At 27.4% G+C, this 23019-nt stretch overlaps 1 protein-coding gene across 1 annotated transcript; it reads left to right on the top strand.

Annotated features, from left to right (window-relative positions):
* Positions 1–2816: 2816 nt before the first annotated feature.
* Positions 2817–22255, top strand: LOC129960617 (clarin-2-like). Its single transcript, XM_056074156.1, has 3 exons — positions 2817–3431; positions 16919–17107; positions 19087–22255. Exons 1-3 carry the CDS (start codon positions 3173–3175, stop codon positions 19356–19358), a joined length of 720 nt encoding a protein of 239 aa, XP_055930131.1. The 5' UTR covers positions 2817–3172; the 3' UTR covers positions 19359–22255.
* Positions 22256–23019: the final 764 nt, after the last annotated feature.

The following is a 23019-nucleotide window of genomic DNA, read 5'->3' as shown; positions in this document are numbered from 1 at the left end:
CACTTCTAATAAGATCACGTACTGATCGAAATGTGCGAATAAAAAAAAATACCACCCAATTGCAAATCATTCAACCTTTTTTATTTATTTTACTAGTATTCTTCTTTTCTTTTGATCTGGAAATCAAGATTCTAATTCAATTCTAAGAACATAATCCATATTATAATCTTTATAATAATTATTCAACAACAAAACTCTATTTAAAACCATCCATGAAATTTTAAACATGTTTTGAAATAGAATCATCATTTTGTTGGTTTCTTTCACAATGAGCAATTTCTATTCTCAAAAAATAGGTTTAATATTATTACAGTAAACAAGAGTTAATATTCATATAATAAAATGAATCCATGCAATCACTTAATAAATTTCTGATATCTGCCTTGCAGTAACTACAGTAACAACAAAAATGTTTATATGGCTTTCAATACTTGTTTTATAGAAAAACTGAATAATCAATATATATGTTTACAGGTGATTCTCAGATTAAAAAGATAGACTATAATGAAAAACGTCTAAAATATCTGGATGCTAAATGATATTTTTTCATTTTATAATATCTGAGTTTTCTAGATTTTCAGGATCGGCATTTTTCTAATTAGTCATTCCAGATGTTGAGCGTTATTTTATGAGAAGCAATGTATCATATCATTATTTTATGTAAACGGAAGAAAAAAAAATTTTAAAATTTCCCACACTCCATAAATTCTGTAGATTCCTCTCCTCAATATCCAGTGTTTGGTTGGAATACTCTTACTTTTTTATCCATTCTCGCTTGGGCAAATGAAAGAATTAATAGTCTTATATAATTAAAAAAGAAAAAAAAAGCGAAATATTAATGATTAAAGAGAGTTGGTCTTCTATAATTAAAAAAAGTATTTTAAAAAAACGAAATATTAATGACTAGCCGCCTTTGGCCACCAGTTTGTTCGCCAGAATTAATATTCGCTCAAATTTACAATTAAATATTTTATGAAACTTGGTTTTATAGCTTCTTCGGCAAAATACATTTTAAGTTCCAAATTTTGATAGATATATAATTTATACTAATTAGGAACCTGATCATTTTACTATGCATTCCCCTTATTTTCTATCAATTCCCCTAAAATTCATAAAGGATAGATGCACTCTGCTATTTCTAGCCTTTTAACGTTGTAACTTAATTTCTAACTCCCACACACACACAAAAAAAGAATGTATAATGTGGTATTTTTCTTCATGAACACAATATTTTAAACAAAAATTAAAATCTTTTACAGATTTTTCTCAGAAAGGAATACATTATTTGATTTCCTGATTGCTTTAAAATTTGATTTGTCAAATAACGATTCTCGTTAAGGACAGAAGTTTAATTTCTCTATTTTGTACGTTTCATTATTTTTTACATTAATATCGATAATGTTTCAAAAAGTTAAACAAAAACGAAAAAATATCTGTAACTTTAATAGTGACCTTTATCAATAATTTTGGTATTCTTTCAGAATTCTTATGTTTTTGTACTATCGAGCATGTTACGTTTAATATTCGTTCATAATTTTTACGAATTTTTGTATTCTTGGTGGAAATTATACTTAAAATATTCTTTAAAAGTTGATTTAAAATAGGGGGAAAAAACTTATACGGCAAAAAATAGTATCATTGAAAAGATAGTTTTTTTTTTTTTAATTTTAAGTTGATGAAAAAATAATTTTTGTATTGTAATACTTTTTGGAAGTTATCGCGAAAATTCTCCAAATTTTTTCTAAGTCTGCCTGTATAGTACCAACACACACACGCACACTCTTATTTTTATTATAAGTAAAGATTAATTAGACACTGTTTAATAAAAACGATAGGTTTTAGGAATTAAGATAACTTTTTATTGTATATTGTAAAATCGTAACACATGTTCTTTTCCGGCTATAGCATCTGTTGTATGTTACAAGTTTAAGAATGTGTATGTTTTAATTTTAGAATTTTAATATAATTGTACAAAAATATGATTAATGAGAAAAAATATGAAATTAAGAAGAAATTATCATCTAACACAATATCATATTAAATAATTTGCATAGCTTCTTTGAAAAGTTATTTTAAAAATAAGCATCTGCAAGATATTTTTCTATTTCCGATGTTGGGGCATTTATATGTAACCATTGAAATAATTTGTTTAATTTTTAATTTAATATTTGCTTTCTAGAAATTTATAACGAAAAGCTTAAAACCCTAGTAGTGAGAGGGAATTACGTTTATTCATTGATCTCAGGAATAGAAAACGGCATCTACGTGTAACTGAGAATTCACGTTTAGCTGAACATCCGCTCAAACAAGAAATCAGGCTTCGAATCTTTCCAGTTTGAAACGCGTTTACGGGGATATTTAAAAGATTAATTCGAGAAAGGATTAAGAACAAAGTGATTTTTAGAACTTTCTCCTCACTAGAATTTTGAAGGTGTCTTAATTTCAGATATTCTAACAAGAGTTTAAATTTCTATTCAGTGACGCAATCATTTATAACAGCAAAAGAAATTATAGTGATTATTTAGCACCCTTTGGTGCCCCCAGCAGCTGCACAGCTTGAATGAGCGTAAAGCCGACTGTAATAATATATTTTGTAACTGTAATAAAAGCATTTTTAAACTATTCACGTCAACAGTTTCATAGCATTTTAAGTGATAGTAGGTATAACTTGTAGTTATTCTGTTTCTTTATTAGTTGGAATATGAAAGAGGCTATTCGCAACTGTCAGATATTTAAAAGAAGAAAATCAAAAATTCGTGGGGGAATCGAGCTCGCCAAATTGGCATAGTTTTACAGCTCGTTGCTGCTTTGCGACAGCCAGACAGATGGCGGAGGATGGTGAATAACCTAAGGTTCGGCGACGAATGAAACCTGTTCTCCTCACCTGTTGCTCTTAACCACATGCGCGTAAGAAGCCATAATTGGTGTAAAATATCCGTCATGTCGTTAATTATAAATTAGATATTTCTTTGTTATGTTTGATAAAGGGAAATATTTTTACAATTTTGTGGAATTATTGCTTGTTTCTCCTCATTTGTGCCTACCTTTTCATTTAAGTGAAATTCAGATACGTTGTATTCCAACGAATGATTTGTACCGACCGATGATGTGGTAATGGTTTGAAGTAGTTCGAATTTTTGTGAGTCTATGATTAGTATAGACGAGCAACAAAATGCGGACGGACTTAACGAAACGTGTTTTAACATTTTGTACATTTTTCATTTGTTGTGGTTGCTTAGCATTGTTGTCTGCAGCTTTTGCTACACAAAGATGGATTGTAGCTAGACCCATGAAGACCGGACTACCAGCAAGCATTAGTAACGCGACAGCAGGTGACAGTACAAAATTCCGTGGCGAATTATATTTTGGTTTGTTCGAAGGCTCTAAAACATTGAATTATGGCTTTGGTGATAGAAAAAGTCATATATGGAGTAAGTAAAAAATATACCTTTTACAATGTTATTGGTTAATATTCAATCCTTAAATATTAATCATATTTTAACAGTTTGCTTGATTATTAAGTTTTTTTTTAAATATATATTTCATATTGTTTCATAAATTTCTTCTGTAAAATATGTTTTTTTTTGTTAGCCATTTTCATGTTTCATTTGAAAATCAAAATTTTTTTAGCCAAAATCGTGATATCCAGCGGTAGTTTCATGATTCTGAAATATGTTACCTTTATATGAATGTTTGAAGCATTTTACAATCAATGTGCTCTTGATTATTTACACAAACAATACGAGATTAGTATTGCTGCGCATTTCTTAAATTAACTTTCCACCAGTATTATTTGTTGAATTTATTGCGAATATTTTCATGTTTTTTACTTTTATCAGTAATACTCATCTTATTTCATTATATCATGCTTATCATAGATAATTGTTTAATCTGAAAACAGTTCATTTTTGCTTTTTTATTTAAAAGATTCAATATGTCTGACAATTTTCTTACTTCAACAACAGTTTTGATTAAAATGTTTTGCTGTGTAAAAGTGTAAATATTTGCATTTATTTTGATTAGATAACTCATTTTTCATTATGATTGACTGGAACAGTGATGTGATTTATAATTTTAAATTCAAACCTCCCAGAGAAGTTTGTTAAATTTGCACACAGCTGTAATTGGATATAACATTTGCAATATTATTAATATTTAGTTTGTTATATTAATATAATAAAATTAATGTATATTATTTTGCCTGTTAATATTTAATTTTTCAGTAAACTAATTATATAAATTTATGTAAGATCATTTATACAAGAGTTTAATTCAGGCATGCACAGACACACATCAATCCCACTTGTGAAACTATATCTTTGGTAGCAGCCAAATTTGGAATTTTGTTTTTGAATTTGTTATTTGTGAAGATAGTTTTTTAACCAAAATATTTGAATTCCTTAATAAAAGTTATAGTCCAGCCTTTCTCGTATATTTTTGTTCAGTCTTGCTCTTAGACAGTGTAAAATTTTGGACCTTTTTTTCACTTCCTTCTCAAGTTTAGAACCTCTTATTTTTCATATTTATTTTATTCTCTCTATAAGCAGTTTTTAAATATTGGATGTTATAGTAAATAATACCAATATTTAAAAATTCTTGGATAATAGAATTTTTAGTTTCAAGCTGTCTTCAAAAGTGTTGATTTCAGTGACTTGCATTTAAAAGGAATTTAAAGTTAAAAATAATACAAACAGAGTACTAAAACATTTACAAAACTCTCAATGCAGTTTATATTTCCGTATACAAATTTTGTTAGAAATATTGACTTGCAAGTCATTCAGTCAAGTACAAAAAAAAAAAAAAAAAAAACTGCATTGCAGATTAATTTGAAAAAATAAAAAAGCATAATTTAAAAAAATATTTAATTTTAATTTGGATAAGTTTAAATGCATGACTTTTATAAATGACATAGAAATGTAAAATTTAGTTGCACTGAAATAAAAAAAAAATGTAGGGCATCTAGGTAATTGCCTGTTTAATAATCCAGATTTGTATGCATTATTTTATATCTTTTATTTTCTTAAATTTATAGGTCTTTAAAGGTTTTTTTTTCTGGAAAATTTAATTCTTGTGTATCATAATTTTTGTTTGTGTTATCAAAATAAATTTCATAATGTTTAGAAATGAAGTGTGTTCTAAACAATATTTAAAATATTGTTTGATTTCTACTCATCCAGGACTTTTTCATTTTTTACATTTAACAACATTGCATCAGTAAATTTAAATCATTGTTTAATCTGGTCTGTTCTCAGTGAAACAAAGAGCACCAATAAGAAAAATATGTAACAAAATGTTTTTGTTCAAGGAAATAACTGTCTTTTTCTTAAGAAAAGAGGAAATAAGACAAGCCTTTATTATAAAGGGATATTAAAATTTGTCTTTATTTGCATCTGAAACTTTTTTAAATAATGGCAAGGAATGCTTTTCTTTAAAATTATGTGAAAAGATTGTTTGCATATGAACTAAATATATGAGTATTCAGTAATTTTTTAAAAATTTAGAATCGAGAAGCTAAATAAAGACAAAGAATATCAGAATGTAATAATATTAAGGAAGTCGTAATTTAGGGGAATGATGTTTTGGGATTTTTTAATAAGATTAGAAACTTCTGGAATCGCATTTTCTGAATAATAAGTGAATGTAAAGGTGAAATCTCAGCTGAGTAATTGAGGAGTTGTGATTTTAATTCTTTGGTAATGTGGACACTATACAAATTTTAAGAAGAGTGCTGTTCTCCTCATTGGACAATGGCTTAAACTTACAAAAATTGTTTCAGTAGACTTTAGTGCCATGTATATTAAGTTCAATATCAGCTGTTTTCCTTTTAAGCTGGTTAACTTCATTCTTTTCTTACTGGATATTAGTATGTTTCCCAATAATATTTGGAAAATTCCTTTATTTCTACATTACATATAATATAACTTTTTGTTTTTTAACTTTCAGATGTTTTTAATATTTCTAAACATTTCTTCCTGTCTTGAAAGTTCGCCCTCCATAATGTGTTTCATCATTTCTCCTTAAACCTAAAAAAATTAAGAATTGCTTGATCCCCTGTGGGAATACTAGAACAATCTTGCCCAAATTTTCTGGCATTTTCTTTCCTAGTCTTTAATATTTGTAAGTAGGCCCTTTTAGCTTTCAAAAATTTCATTAAAATTTACTGAAAAAATATTTTAAGTTTAATTTCTTTTTATTCTGTATTCTTCATATTTTTTAGTTTTAGGTTTATTATAAATTTTTCCCTTTTGAAATGGGGTTATAAAAATTTTCTCCAACAAAAGAAGTAAGAATGTGCAAGGACCTCTGTGCTAGATAGGGAGAGGAGGTTCCTTATTCAGGGTTAAAGTTGGTTTGGAAATTTCTTTTCTCGCACTTTTTTAATTTACATATTTAACTTTATAAGATAATGAATTGCGACTTTTAGTTGGTAGATGCTGATAGTTTTTAAGCTTAATGTTTAGTTCTCTTAGTAAGCAATATACCACTTGTAGCAATTTAACTGGAAGTCAGCATTTCAAAATCAAATAATTGATTTAAAGTAGAAATTATAATAATGACAAATAAAAAAAAGCAAGTAAAGAATATTTATAATCTTGACAGTAAGGTTTTTAGCCTTAAAATACTTGTTTAACGAAGCAAATAATAAGACCATTTCCTGAGACATGGTGAGCATCTTGCTTATGATTGGGGGGGGGGCTGAGATAGTAAAAATGCATACTCAACTTTCCCATTTAGAGACAAATATTTTTATGGTGTTTTAATATATAAATGAATTTAGATAGTGAAATATGATTTAATATTTTTGATATGCCTATTTTCATTATAATTGACCCAGACTGGTTCCTTGATCTTTTCTTATATTTCACAGTTTCAAGTCTGATATGCACCTTTGCACTTCATGCATTTTGGTTGTAGCTTTCGCAGCCTGGAAAAAACATGCATAGTTAAAATAGATCTTCGCATAATTTCTTTCTAAATGTTTTGATTTTTATCTTGAGGTGAAGTACTGTTTATTCCTTATAGATGTTTAGGACATAAGCTGTTTCTACAGTTCAAGGTGAAATAATAAATAGAATTTTTACTCTGTAGTTTTTTAACTAAGAAATTCTTGTTACTGTTTACTTCTTAAATTCGAGCTCATGTTTCATTTTTTTTTCAGTGTTTCCTGCTTGTCCTTTTTTATCTTTATTGATCTGTATCTGTCTGCAATGTTTTCTGAGAAGATATACTCTTCTTTCTTATGATCAATGAATTCAGTGATCTTTAGTTTCTGTTCTTATGTAATATACTGGATATATGTCATATTTCTTAGAATTTTGTTTTAGACTGCTGGAAATTTACTTTGGATTTGTCATAGTGTTATATTGTAATGGCTTGTTACTTTCAGATAGATGATTCAGGGTTTACTGGTAATGATTTCTTAATTGGTATTGCTTGTTCTAAGGATTTCAGATTTGTTAGCTGTTTCAACTTCATCTCTAGCTTCTTCCATTTTTTTGCACTTAAACGGCATTTTTTTTCTTATGGAACTGTCTGAAAACATTCATTATCTGTGGTATATAGATTTCTTTTTTCAACTTCGTGCATGTCCATCTGTGTGTGCTTTTGTTTCTTTTCTATGTGACTAGAGTCTATTTCCATTGGGGTTTTTTAGAGTGATTTCTTAGGCAGTTCAGGATATTCTGCACATTTTCATTTTTCGTAGGCTTTCTTCCATCCTTTCAACTCTTTCTACCAGTTTTCTCAATTCTATGCTCTAATACAATATGTGGAATTTAATATCCTGTAGCATTTAATTACTTCAGGGATTTCTTGAGGTTCTTAACGTATTTCTGTTAATGCCAATAATTCCTTTTAAGCAACAGCTATTGCAAAGTTTTGATACTTGGGATAATGTAGTTTCTATCGAGTTGCCTCAATTGCTACTTAAGTTTCTTCTATTCAGTGAAGCAGTTGTAGTTGGTTTATTGTTTCTATCATTACTTTCTTCATATCTATACAATCGTCTATGTCTTCTATGCGAATCTCCTTCCATAGCTGGGGAAGAAATGAGATATTTTATTGCTAGCCTGATTTGCATAAAATGTCTCGTGACATGTTGGCACTTCTTTTGGTTACTTTTGTGGACTTTTTTTGTCTTCTGCATGGTGAAAAGAAAAATTCAGTATCTTTGTGATCATATTCATGCAAATAGAATATTTTTGAGCATTTTTTTTTTTGTTATGAATTTTTGAAATTTGCATTAATTTAGAATGCACCATTTTGCCTAGTTTCTATTTCTGGCATCAAAAATTTATCTTGGCACATTTGATGGAAAATATTCTAATGAAGTAGTAATAATTCTTTATTTATATATACAAGCTGTACCTCGTCCTTTTAATTTAAATTATGGATATAGTGGAACTAATTTAGAACTCAATTTTGAAATATATCTGCAAGATGTTTTTATCTTAAAATATTAATAATCTTAACATTTCAAATTATATTAGTAACAAGGGAATAAAAAATAAGGATAAAAATTCAAATTTTCATTAACATATTTGCAATGATTTTCAGGGATAATTCTTTGGTCCTATTATTTGCTCTTTTACAAATACGTTGATAACTTTTTGGATTCTGAAGAAAATAGCATCAATGAAAATTTTGCTTTCTTAGATTAACTTCATTAAATAAACATTTGCCATTATGATACCTAATATGACTGGTGTTTCGGAGATTAGTACCTCCCCCCCCCAATTCTTTGCCTTCCCTCAATATGCTCTGATTAAGATATGCATGTTACAGGACTTTTATCTGTTTGTTCATTGATGAGTACAGTGGAAGCTGCTTAATATGAATAGATCTTAGTAAAGATGGTCTTCCCAAGATGCCTTGGTGTCCACTAGTCAATCATGATTGACTTAATGCTCACCTCCTAATGTATATTTTCAACAAAAGTTTTTTTTTTTTTTTTTCCAGAATTTCAAGTTATTGATGTTATTAGCGAAAATGGTTTTGCGTACTGTGGGAATAGGCAGCCTAACTAAAACACAGCTACTGTTACCCTTAATGATTTTAAGCTTTAGTGGGTTTGTTATTTAAAAGGATATATATGGCACTGATCATTCTTGTTACGAAAGCAGAAGTATAAATTCTGGGTATTAATATTTAAAACTCGATATAAAATATTGACCCATTATTATAATTCCTAAACAATTTATTTTAATTAAATAAATATTTTACTGTACTTATTTTTTTCACCTTCTCGAGATCTTTTTGTTGAATTATGTAGTATTGGATGTTATTACTAATATTTCCTTAAAACATTTTTTATTTTTAAACATTATGAATACAGATTTATTAAATTCTTCACATAGATGGATGTTATAGATGTTATTGCTAATATTTTCTTTTAACTTTTTTTAAAATTTTGTGTTTAAAATTTCCTACATTCAACAAAATGCTCTATAATTTTAAAATAATATTGAACACCAGAAATTTATTTGTTTGATGCATTATAGGTACATATTTCTCTTGTAATTATTTCAAATTTTTCAAAAAGGAAAGGGCAGCTATTTTCTTATTTTGATAGTATATGAAACTGTTTGTCATAAAAATTTACAAAATTCATTTATGCTATCTTTTTTGAAATTTATACCTCGAAAACATTTTTCTTTTTAAGCAAATAAAGAAAAAGAGGATAGTGACAAATCGATTTTCAAGGGGGGGGTCCCCTCTTTTTTTACAAGTTAAGTATTTAGCCCACATTCAGACGATTTTTTTTTATAGCTGATGGGCTAAAAGTCAATGCAATTTTGATATAAGAATTTTTCTTATTTTTATGCAGAGATTGGTTTTATATTTGAATTGAATGAATTTTTTTCTGTTAGTAAAATTATTGTTTCGGTTCTGATTGCCATGTTGGTAAACATTATGGATAGAGGAGACAACGCTGGAAGGAAATAAATTATTTCATTCTTTAGCACTCCACCAAAGTGCTTATACTTTTGTACTTCATTTTTCGACAGTAAATTTGACAAACAGTTCTGATATATGACTGGTTGGCCAAAAGTCTAGATGTGTGTGTATCTTCTTGTGTTTGTTGATATGTTTGTAAAAAAAGAGAAGGGTTTTGCATAATTAAAGCTTGTCTAAAATTCAATAAGTGCAAATGATGGGATTTTTTTTCCCTGAGCATTAAATTTTATTTTACATTGATTTTAGTTAAAAGAGTAGAAAACTTTTTCAAATAAAGTTAAGAACATATTGTGCAATAATGAAAGAGAATAAAATAAAGTGACATTGTTCTGGAGATATTAGAAATATCCGAAAAATGTCAGGGAAATTCAAACAGTAGAAATGCTGGCCTCCCTGTCAAATAATAAATATTATTGATACAAATGGAGAGGAATGTGTTGATGAAAACCCACCAAAGAATGCTGAAATAACTCAAACACGTGTGATATTTTGAAACCCATAAAAAAAAAAAAAAAAAAAAGCTGATTCTAGTAAGAACAATATACAAGTGAACCATTAAGAAATAATTGTTGGTTGGCAACTGTTATAGAATATTTTTGTTATATTTGAAAAAAAAAATATTATGGTCTAAATACATTTCCCCCCTTTTAACATGATAAAAATATAGCTGATTTTACTTGATTACTGATTTACTTGATTGTTATTAGTTGGTTAATGTTTTTAAAATTCTTAAATTGCAAAATGATCACAATAAACTGCATCTATTTTATTTTCATTATGTTTGTAATTTACTTGTCTTTTTTTACCTTGTTACTTTTAGATTAAAGTTAACAAAGCATTTATATGGTTTATCTTATTTAGTGCACTAAATAAATTTTATTTGAATAATTTTTATAGGCAGTAGACAAAGTCTCTTTAGTTTATTGAAGCTTGCATATTGTATATCTAAAAAAAATAAATGGTTTTTGATTGTTTAGACATCATAGGTTTCATCATTGCTTATAAAATTTGATGTAATTTATTTCTATTTGTTTGCTTTCAGAAACATTATCATTTTCCAACTAATAGCATTAATTATGTAATCCGATGCTTGTTGACTCTAGAGAATTGATATAAATTTAAAACAGCAATAAAAGTTATCAGCTCATCAGTGTAAAAATAAATCTCCTTTGAATTTGAAAGTAAACAATTTAAAGAATATGTGCATTATGTTCACAGGAAGCAGAATTGACATCTTTATCTGAGGAAAAACATAATTGTGTTGATTTCGCAGGCAATGGCTTTAAAAAAGAAAATTGAAATAATTTTGGTAAATATTCAAAAAAAAAAAAAAAAAAAACTGATTTGAGAAGTAGAACTTCCATGTTATTTTTCATATTGGAGTCGTATTTATTATACAGAATAATAATTTATTATACTATTGGCTTGGAGAATGAAATATGATTATCTCTTCAGTTTTATTATCTGATGGCCAACATCTTGACTCTGGAAATATCAGCATGATGGTGGTGTTGCACCTCTCATTCTATCTTTACTATGTGCCTGAGTATTTCTCATTAGTTATTGAATTTCAATTATATAAAAGTTTTTATTCATAGTTTTAACAGAACATTTTACATTTTAAAATTTGTGTTAATGGTATGTCGCAGATTGTTTAATATTTTAAAGTTAATAATTTATATTTTAAGAGTAATAATTATTTGAATATTTACTAAACTAAACGGCAGTCTAATTCACTTTGTTTCAAAATCTCTGCCTACTGTTTCTAAGTATTTTAAAACTTTAACATTACAAAATTAATTACTGTGACCTCACCATTATTTTCTTAGTTATAAATTTGATCCTAGTGCATATTATATAAAATACTATTTGATTATGTATGACTGGAATTAAGCATAAAATACTGCTGAGCAGCTGTTTTATAAGCTCATTAGTACTGCACTTTCCGATAAACCTATCATTTACCACTAAGCACTGACTTCTGATAAAAGTATTACTTTATATATTCAACTTTGCATATACAGTAAAGCGTAGTTGATCCGTAGTTCATTATACTACAATATAAATTGGATTTGTATTTTTAAAAAAATTCTGTATAAGAAAAGGGGATTCTAAAAATGGGTAAAGTAAAAGAAACTGAATACTGCAGTAAAGATTAATAGTTAGTGATTCCTATTTAATAAACAGTTAGCGATTTTAATAAAGGAATAGTATATAGTGCTTCAAATATTTCTATCATAAGACTAAAATTTGCACACCAAGACTTCAATATGAATAATACAATTAACATGTTCTGAGCTTTCATAAAAGAGAAATTTTTTATTGAATATATTATACAGGTGTAAAGGCTTCAAATTAATTATGAGCCTTAAAAGATTATTTACTTATGTTTATAAAGGCACAGACATATGAACAATTCAGAAATATAAACAATTTTTATTTTAAATAAGAAGGGATTTAAATTTCCATATTTTAACATTTTATTAATAGGAAATTCAAGAGATTAATTAAAATCTATATTAATGATGAATTGGAATTAAAAACATTCAAATTAACAAAATTCTACTGTAATTGTCTTTCATATTATCTTGACCAGGTGGCAGAATTTTAGCCTTGAAATTGAGGGTTGCTGATTCATAACTTTATTTCACTGAAGATACATGATTTTCGCTGTCTTATTACATATTAATCTATTATCCAGTGATATCTGCATGTATGGTTTAGAGTAAAGGATGTTTGCTCACGTCCATTTTTGTTATCTGCTCATGGTTGAAAATCATGAAATCCATCTCAAAATCTCTATTGTAGCTTCAAAACTATGTTAAACTAAACTATACTGAACTGGAGATTTTACCTTAAATTGAATTTTAGCATGTTGCACATATTAATAAAAAGCTATAGTAAAAGCAATATATAAGAGTTCTGCTTAAAACAGTTTAATCATTACCCTTATACATGGAATGTTATTTTCTATAATTTATAGATTTTATTCCTTTTATTTGTAACATGTTGCCATCTTGGTTAGAAAACTTGAATTTTGAAAATACCAAAATATTTTTTGTAATTTTTTAGAATATACTTTTATTTTTTTATGAATAAGTAGCATTCATATAAAAGAAATGCCTGTTTAAGCTAACCTAATTATGTGATATTTATAATTCTTCATTTATCAATAATAGAAATTATTAAGTTGGTTTCTTTAAAAATTAATGTCTTTCAACATGCCCTTGTTTCTGTGTCTAAATACCTCTTATTATATTTTTTCTTAAAACATTTGAGTGAATGGTGCTGATACTCCATTTCCGATGAATATTGCACTTTTTCGTAACATTTTCATTTGTTGAAATATTTGAAATGGTATTCAGAAGACTGAATGTAGAACAGTTTTCTGCAAATGAAGAATGTTTTCATTAGAACAAAGAAGCCAACTTTAATTGAATATTTAACCTCAAGATTTATATTTTTCCCTTGCAAATGACTACTCTAAATGGAAATTGGATTACAGGAAAATTATCAAAACAAAAAAGATTTTTAGTTGAAAAATATAAGTTATTAAATAGTTAATTGATCTGTTTTAGGAAGACATTTTAATATTATCCGATATTCCAAAAATTGCTACCCAAACAAAAAACAGAAAGTTGATGGAAAGCGATATTGTTTATATTGGACTTGCCACTGTAACCGTGATTTCGCCTGTTCTATAAGTATATAAGAAAGATGAAAAACTCATGTAAATAACAAAGTTTATAGTCATACAAAAAAAAATCAAATTGATAAAAATTGTTTGAATTGGTTTTGAAAATCGTAGAAAAATTGTATAGTAATGAAATTGATATAATTATGAAATAAACATTTTTTACATTCAAAATGGTGTAAACAAATTTTGTGGTAATTTGCTCAAAAGTTATGGAGGAAAAACCTAAAATATTTTTACCTGCATCCTTCCCCTGCCTTTGAGGGGCTTAGAAACTTATCAATAGCCCAATTCTTCCTTCTAGGTACTAAGAAACATGCATGTTAAATTTCATTTGAATCTATCAAGAGATGTGGAATTGTATAGAGTTCAAATATATTTCCAGTTTTATATGTATGTAGGTTATAAAGTCTTGATTATTTAAATTTGTTCATACAATTTCTTCCACACATTATTGTAAACTACTGACGGTTTCCATATTGCGCATATGGTGGGAAGATCGTTGAATGTTGTGAATTAAGACTTATTGAATTCCAGCAGATTGTCAAATTTCCTGGATTCTTATGTACAGAATATTTCTTGAAATAAATTGAATAGCTCAGATTTGTGCAAAAACTTGTTGATTAATTTCCTGCATATTTGCACTAGTAAAGATTTTTGCTTTCTTTTCTTTAATTATAAAATTCGTCTGCTGTTTTGATCTATATTGTTCAAATTTTGATGTTCTTAACCTTAATGTGGAAGATTTGCATTAATGCTGAAAGACAAATTGAAAAAATATTTTGTACATTTTATGATGGTTCTTGTAGCTTGTCTTTCTTTGCAACCTTCATTCATCAATGATTTTGCGATTTGTCTTAAAGATCTTGTATATTGAACTTCACCAACTTATTTCTTATGAATAGAATGTAACACTTTAAAGATATCAAATTACGTTATTTTTCATTTGTTCTGTTTTTGAATGAGAATTCTTATGGCTTTTAAATTAAGATGCAAGTGAATTCTCAAAAATGATATATTTTATTACTTTATAAATTTTCATACTCTTATGTGCTGCAGAGTTATAACCGATTTGAATATAGTGAAATTTACTTTAAGATGTTTACTGAGTATAATGAAAATATTTGCCTTTATCAAGATGTTACTGTCAATCATGTCAGTGAGCTACTGTTCCATATTTACTTAATGATAGTATTAACAGTCATATAATCTTGATAGGGTTGCGTAACTTCCCATTATACTTGTGCAAAAGCTAACTTGACTGTAATAATAAAATTTAACATTCATAAAACATTTTTAAAATCTTTTCTTTCATCTTGCTGTAATTACAATTTTTTCCATTCCTTTTAGTTTCATTTACTAAATTTCATTAATTGAAGATTGTTTATATTTTCTGGTATTATGAAAAATAATATATATTTGGTTTCTGTGTTATCTGAAATCTTTTTTTATATTTTATTTAATATTAATTAGTGTTCTGAAGTGTTCAAAATTTGTGATTGACCCTTTTGCTGTAATAAAACCTGAAGATGGTTCATGAAGATTTTAATGTCTGTATTATGCATACAATTCTGATTTCTTTTTTATTGAATTTTAATCCTTTTCAGCTGCATATGCTTAACATATTTTTTTCTGAATGAACTTAGTTGTTTATGGCATTAATAATATTATTTTGATTCAGTTGTCTTAAAAACTATTCACTGCTTTATATTTACCTGATGTCAACCTTCCAGTCCTGCATTTTTTTCTAAACACTGTAGTACACAGTGAAATCTCTCTACAAAAGCCATCTTCCATTCCAAACAATTGGCTGCTTCAAAAGATTTTCACTTTAGGAAATCAAAATAGTTATTTAAGCTTGGCCTAATTTACTGTTTTTGAAAGAATGATTTTTTTTTTATTTATTTATTTAAATCATAAAGATAAATTTGTACTTGCGTGGAAATTTTAGTTATTTTCTAAGGTAGCTTTCCAATTCAATTTTTTTAACTGAAAAAGCAAATCCATAGTTGATTTGTTAGTAGTTATAGAGGATTGGGTGATGATATCTAGTTTTCCTAATGACTACTGAGCTTATAATAATTTGGTTTTATTTCTGTTTCTCCTGCAATTGACAGATTTGGCTATCTTTTTTGGCCATTTTTTATTATTTTGACATAGAACTTACATATGCTGGTCTAGCTTCAGAAAATTACACATGAACGTACACATGAATCGGAGATTTAAAAAAAAAAAAAAAAAAAAAAAGACCATGCTTATGGTGAAAATGGCTTCTTGTTCTGTGTTTGGAAACAGTCACTTAAAATCTACTTCCTGGCAGGAAGCAAAACAGCAAAACTCGCTTTTTTCTTCACTTTGAGTAGGAATGATTAATTTTTATTCCATTATTATTGCTGTTTTGAAAGTACATATCTTTGTTCCCCTTCCTCTTAATCAAAAAAAAAAAAAAAAAAACAGTTAGGGAAGCGAGATATATGGATTTCATCAAAGTTGAGTTCCAACCATACCTACCTTTACTGTGTTTGAATAGTCATACCTAGAAGCTATTTTATAAATATGTATTAAAGGTCAAAAATTCAGTATCAAACAATCATGGTCACTGAGAAGGATGGATGCTTAGAGAAGTTTTACCGTATATCAAGGTTGGTGTTATAAGAATAATTGAAAAGATTACTTAAACAGCATTGTTCATATATATATAATATACAATGTCTTATAAGTATATATTTAATAGCATTTAGTGAATTGTTTTAGTTTGTAATTGTTAATTTATTTTTACACTAAAATAGTTTTACTTTTAGCCTGGAAATTCAAGTTGAATGTACATAGAATTTGAAGGGAAATGGTGTGATGTGTACTTCTATGTGACTCTGAGCAAAATTGCCCTGAAATTAAGCAATTTATATTTTAAATGTAGAAATATAAATAATATTTCTATATTCAAATATTTAACTTATTTTTAGTACATAAAATACTAATCAAGCAATCATAAATTTCATACCAAATACATAAATTACTGTAAATATATATTAGGTTCGATTGCAGGATTATTTAGATTAGCTTTTGCACTTATGTCAATTTGAATTTTCATCGTCTGTAGCTCATTTAAAAATATATATACTGTATTCTGAAGTATGGCGATTTTCAGTAAAAAGTATCTTATAAATTTATTTTTAATTTATTATTAGTTGTTTTTTTAAAAAAAATACTATTTGATGATTTAAAATGAAATGAACTAAATGTGGCTTTTTCTCTCTCTTTCTCCAGTTCAACAAGAAATGGTGAAAAACCCTCAACTTTTTACCTTCAGTTTATGGCTGTTGACAATTATGTGTTTAGGTCTTGCTATGTTATTTGCATTAATTAGTGCTGTGTTTGCTGTCATTAATACTGTTGTGACACCCGTTGAAGTTATTACAGGAATAGCTGGCCTGTATCTTTGGAATGGAATTGGAGGTAACATTTTAAAACTTGTTATGGAAAAATATGATATAAAAATTATTTTGCATTTCTTATTTTCTTATTCTGTTTTGCATAAAATTCCTAATAAGTTTTCTAATTTGTAATTTTTTTTCCCCAAATCACTTGATGTTGAAGTGTTTGGACTTCTAATAGTATGTTGGAGTATCAATAAGTAACAGACATAATTTCGTACATAGTAATAAAAAAAATGCAATGCTTGACTGTGTGGAATAGAAATGAAAGTGTTACAATTTAACTTTTTAACGTAACTGCCATTGATGTTGAGGCATTTGTCCATGTGTTGGATCAATTGAAAAATCCTGGTTTCATAGACTACTGTTGGTCCATATGAGATTGTCATCAACGGAAAATTTTTGACCTCTCCATTTCCTCCTTTTGTATCCACAAAGAGGAAATGGCCCTCTTTTTGGATACAAATGGATGGAAATCTGAGAATGTCAAATCGAGGGATGTATCATGGATGCTCTGAAGCTTCCTAACTGAATCCTTGTTTCCCAATCGTGCAACAACCTCATATCGGCCAACAGCATTCTATGAAGACTAGAGTTTCAAACTGATCCAAATCTGAGATAAATATCTCAATACAATCACTCCAAAAAGTAATAAATTGGTATTTTCATTTCCATTTGATATTGTCATGCATTGCATTTTTTATTATTTTGTACAAAATTATGTACATTACTTACACATGATATATAATATGCATAGCATTAGCACTTTTCCTTTTATAAGTCTGATATTTTAGCAGTTATAGTAAGTAAATATATTGGCTTTAAAAATCTGTAACTATTACTTTATTCTTATTAGAAATAACGTATACTTGAAAATGACAGCATGTAAATTAATTTTTTAGTTATGTAATAAAGATTCGGAGTAGTGTTTTTAATTTTTGCTGTTATTAATGAGCAATTAAAGACGTTTGTATTTAATAAAATATTAATGAATCCAAATAGTTTTAGATTATTAAGTTCTAACTAGTGATTAGAACTTTATATATTTGTTATGATAAATATTTAATTATAAAATTATTTATATATATAAAAAAACTTAATTGGTTTCCAAACATAAATATTCATCGCTTACTTGTTTTCCTTTCTTGACAGTTTAGTTAGATGAGATTTTATATCCTGGAAATATATTGTCCTATTGGTTCAACTATGTATCCACAGAGCATTTGAGATTTTCATGGATTTCCGGTCATTTTTGTTTTGTATTATTACGTTTACTAATGTCTTTAATTTCAGGCAAGTTAAAAATTGTGTTTTTTTGATGCACGGATAACATTTGTACACCACAGATTAGAGATTAATCTTACAATCAAAAGGCTGGATTTTGCAATTTTCTTATGTGCCATTCAGATTATTTTCAAACTATTATGAAATGATTTCAAATAAAATAAATAAAACTAATAATAACTTTTAATGATAATTAAAAAATAAATTTTGCATCTTCTTGCTCCTTTAAGCAACCATTTTTATAAACTATTGGTACAATATTGATAAGGATAGGGCGGAAGTTTAATTTGTTCATCTAAACCAGGATTTTTTAAATAATTGGCTTCAATGCCACATATAATTTTTTTTAAAATTTTGGATATCAAATATTTTACCTAGTGTGCCATGATCAATTTCTTCAGTGTCATAAGTAAAAGTACTTGTAGAAATTAACTTATGAAAATTTTTCAAATAAAGATATTTCTTTATATATTATCATTTACAAATGTTTTATTGTACGTTTTCTTTTTCTTGCCACTTTAAATTTACTTGGTCAAAAAAAATTTTGTATGCTGATAGGGTTGCAGATTTTTCCTTTGAGACAAAATGAAAAGGTTAAGAAATTACCTGCAACTTCATTTCTTCAGAACTAAGTGAAAGAACAGCTGGATTTTAAAAAAAGACTTCATTGTTTTAACTTATTTATTGTATTTAAGTAAATTATGTATTTCTTTATAGCTCTCTTTTCTGCTGGCAGTGTTCTTAGTTGGGCTATTCAATATTACACGAAGCTTCATGATAATGTCATGACAAAAGAAGAACTGGACCAACAATGGACTTCAAGAGACAAGGCTTGGTTTGGTTATAGTTTTTGGTTTGCTGTGTCTGCATTTATACTGTTTGCTGTTAATATTATCATTACTACACTTGCTGTCCGGCAACCTTGGGAAAAGAGGAAACCAAAACTTACAATGAATAAGAATCCTGAGGGTGTTATTATGTTGTATTGATGTTCCTTGTTTGTATATACTTAGATGTATATATGATGTTTGTTTATTTATATGCATTAAATCACAATTTTCTGAATCTCATATTGTTTTCCTGATATTTTCCATTATTATAATGGAAAATCATGATTTTACCATTATTGTAACAAAAACTGTTGATTTGAAAATAAATTATATTTTTTCGTTCTTCTTTTACATCATCTAATATTAATTTCAGTTTATCAATTACATTTTATATTAACCTGTAACATAAGTAGCATTACTTGTAGAATAAAATTCTCTGACCATTTTGTTATTCACACACCCAGACGTTGTATAGATAAAATCTCCGTTTTTTGTTATCCATTAAATTTTTTCTTTTCCATTAATGTTATGCGTTAATAAATGGTAATTTTTTTTTTAATTTCCCAGAATTTAATGTAGCAAATCTTTGAGTTATTCTCAATGTGTAAGATCATGCAAAGATAAAAAAAATTTTCATTAATTTTTAAATTGATTTTTTTTATTACTTTTATATATATGTAAAACTTCTCTTTTTAATTTTTTATTTTTTTATTCTGTATGTTGAAATTTGATATTATGGTGATTTGTCTTGAATTTTTAAAAAAATGTTTTGCTTTGTGAAAGCAGAGCGTTTTTATAAGAACCATCCATGGAATAGAGTGTGTTGTATTACTATTCAGTATGGTAATAAATTCTGCTTAATTTAAATTAAATTGGCCCTTATTCAAGCTATTTTGCAATCAGGTAATAAGCAGAACTGAGATGTTTATCTTTCTAACAGTTCTTTTTATAATTTGGAAATTTAAGCCAGTTTGTTGAGTTAAGTGTTTTTGTAGAAGTATTGCAGTGGTGATTATATGTGATTTGCTTTGTCATAGTATGATGAAAAATAAATTGCTATTCATGAAAAGAAGCAAAGAAAACTCATTTCGAGCTCATATTATGGATTCAGGGTGCCAATTTCTGCAGAATTAATTTACATTATAGATCAAGCTGAAAGTTCATTGTCTGACCTTTTATTCTTAAAAACAATTGCTGAATTCATTTTGCCTTTAATTTCCAAACACTTAATGTCTACATCTAAATTAACCAGTTTTTTTTAGTTTTTATAACAGCATGGGAAGTGGACCAGGGGTTATTTAATAAGTTGAATCTGATTAGAGTTAATTTTTTTCTATTTTTATGAATGCCCAATGTTTATTTCATTTATGTGGAATTCATGTTAGATAATTTTGAAATTTTAGTTCATTAAAATCTCATCAGCTAAATGTAAATTATGAGTGGCTTATAATCGGTTATTTTACTACTGTTTGAATATAAAATGCTGTTTTGACATTTCTGTTAAAAGACAAAATCTATTTAAATTTTAAATATATTTAATTAATATGCTGTGGAAAATTAGATTGTTCGTGCTTTTCAGCTCTTTTCTCAGCTTTTCTGTCCCAAAAATTTTCCTTAATGTTAAGGTAGTAATTCTCTTGAAGGCTTGGAGAAATTTCGCCTGTTATACTGGGATCATAACAAATTTTAATTGGTACTTGTTGAAAATGATTCTTTTCTACTTTTTACCTCTTGCTTGAAAAACTTATGCATGATTGCATGTGGTAATGATTGCTTTGGTAGTATTGAATATTTTTTTGTACACTTTTCTCCCATATGTATGCAAACAATCAAAAAGGTTTATTTAGTGTTTATGCATTTCTTTAGTTGATGTGATTCTTTTCTTTCTATATTTAATAAATCATCACTATATAATTAAAGAAATTTACAATTCCGTATTTGAATTTTTATTTGTGTGTAAACAAAAAGAATTTAGTGTTATGTCAGTTATTATTTAGAAATATCATGATTGATGGTATACTTGTGAAATACAAAAAGAAGAAGAAAATGTTAAAATAGGAAGAAAAAATATGTATATTAAAAATTATTTTGGTTTTGGGAAAACATTTTTGTTCTTTGTATATATCCAAATTTGTATTATTTTCTTTAATCTTTCAGGGTTCTCACTTATTAAGGAACATATAATAATTTCAAAAAGTATTGGCAGCTCTATTGTAGATTATTTTTTTTTTTAAATTCAAAACTCCAAAAAGTAACTGCGTGAAAGCGGGAAGTTTTTTTCCCTTCCCTTCCCTTCCCTTCCCTTTCAGATATTTCTTGTTTAACGATTATATTGATTTTTGTTTTTCTGCATCAACCTTTAAAGTCAAATGCTTTTGTTATTTTGTGTAAATTCATGCATTTTCGGAAAGCAAAAGTTTTTAAATATAATATTGAGTGGGAATCCTGACTTATGCTCATGTTTATGTCAATTTGTTTCCAGTCTGCTTGGAAATCTTTATGGATTGAATTTCACCCCCGGTGTGTTTAATATAATTATAATAAAGATACTCATTTTATTTTAATTATTGTAATAAATTTTTACAGTAAAATTTCATGGATTGAATTTCATCCCCGGTGTACTTAATATAAAATATATATTTTTTGAATTTTTGTAGTAAATTAATTTCAGTGTATCAAACCAGGCATATAGATATTATAGAATATGTTAACAAGATTTCTCATACTTAGATCTCTTGTTTAAGGCTGCAGTTTGAAAATCTTATAAATCAAATGAATTGTGTAGATATTTATAAATTCTCTTTATAACATATATATAAATGTGCCATATCAAGGCAGCAATTTTGGTGTTTGGTACTTGACATATGCTTATCATCATCATTTGTGAATATGAAATGAAATATTGTATAATTCATGGTTAAATAATTTTTCTTTTTTATCAATTTGATATTTAATGTATATATGTGAGTGATATTTTTTTACTCTATTTACCCTGAAAAATCTTACTTGCTGTATATTATATTAACCTTTTATAAATTTTGTGTGTGTTTTTAATAAAATGATTCAGATATCAATTGAAACAATTTATTTCTTTGATATGTACAAATTTTATACTTGATATCACTGCTTTGAAATAAATCATAAGTCTTGGTAGCCTGCTCATAAGGTCTCAATTTCAGAACTAAAGTTTCCAAGTTTGAAACTAAGTTCTACCAAAGATTTGCCATGCATGTTGGGCATGTTAAATATGACATGAAAGATCGAATTGCCTCCTGTTGCTTTGGCATGGAAGTTTAGAGATGAATTATAGGTTAAGTGAAGCCCTAACCATCTGAGCAGGGTTCATAATGATGAGGTTTGCTCCACAATTCACTTGTTACCTTAAAACAGAATATTAATGTAATTAAAATTCTAAGCACCAAACTCTAGGAGGTGGACTTTGCTGTCTAGGGATTCATAAATGATTAACAGCAGTTGTAGTGGAATTTAGAAGTGTAAAACTATCCTTAGCATCTGATTTTTAGAAAATTAAGTGGATCAGTGAAATTTTCAGTCTTCCTAACAATGTCCATTTGGCGAGTGTGTGTGGCAATTATTGATGTTTCTGAAAATATAAAACAATGGCCTTAATATTTGTGAAGTGTTTTTCGCAAAAATTTGACCATGATTTGCACTTTTTTCTCCGGTTATTTAAATCATTTTGAATAAGAAAGAATTTATCTGCCAAAGTAGTTATTTTAGACTTTAAAGTTCCCAAACATACATCTTAAGGTGTGACTGGCTTCACGAGGTACCCTAGTGATCTGTTCTGCCTTCCGGA

This window comes from Argiope bruennichi, chromosome X2, assembly GCF_947563725.1.
Source record: "Argiope bruennichi chromosome X2, qqArgBrue1.1, whole genome shotgun sequence".
NCBI classification, from domain to species: domain Eukaryota; kingdom Metazoa; phylum Arthropoda; class Arachnida; order Araneae; family Araneidae; genus Argiope; species Argiope bruennichi.
Note: the sequence above shows the minus strand (reverse complement) of the source record. Positions and strands in the feature narration are given on the sequence as shown.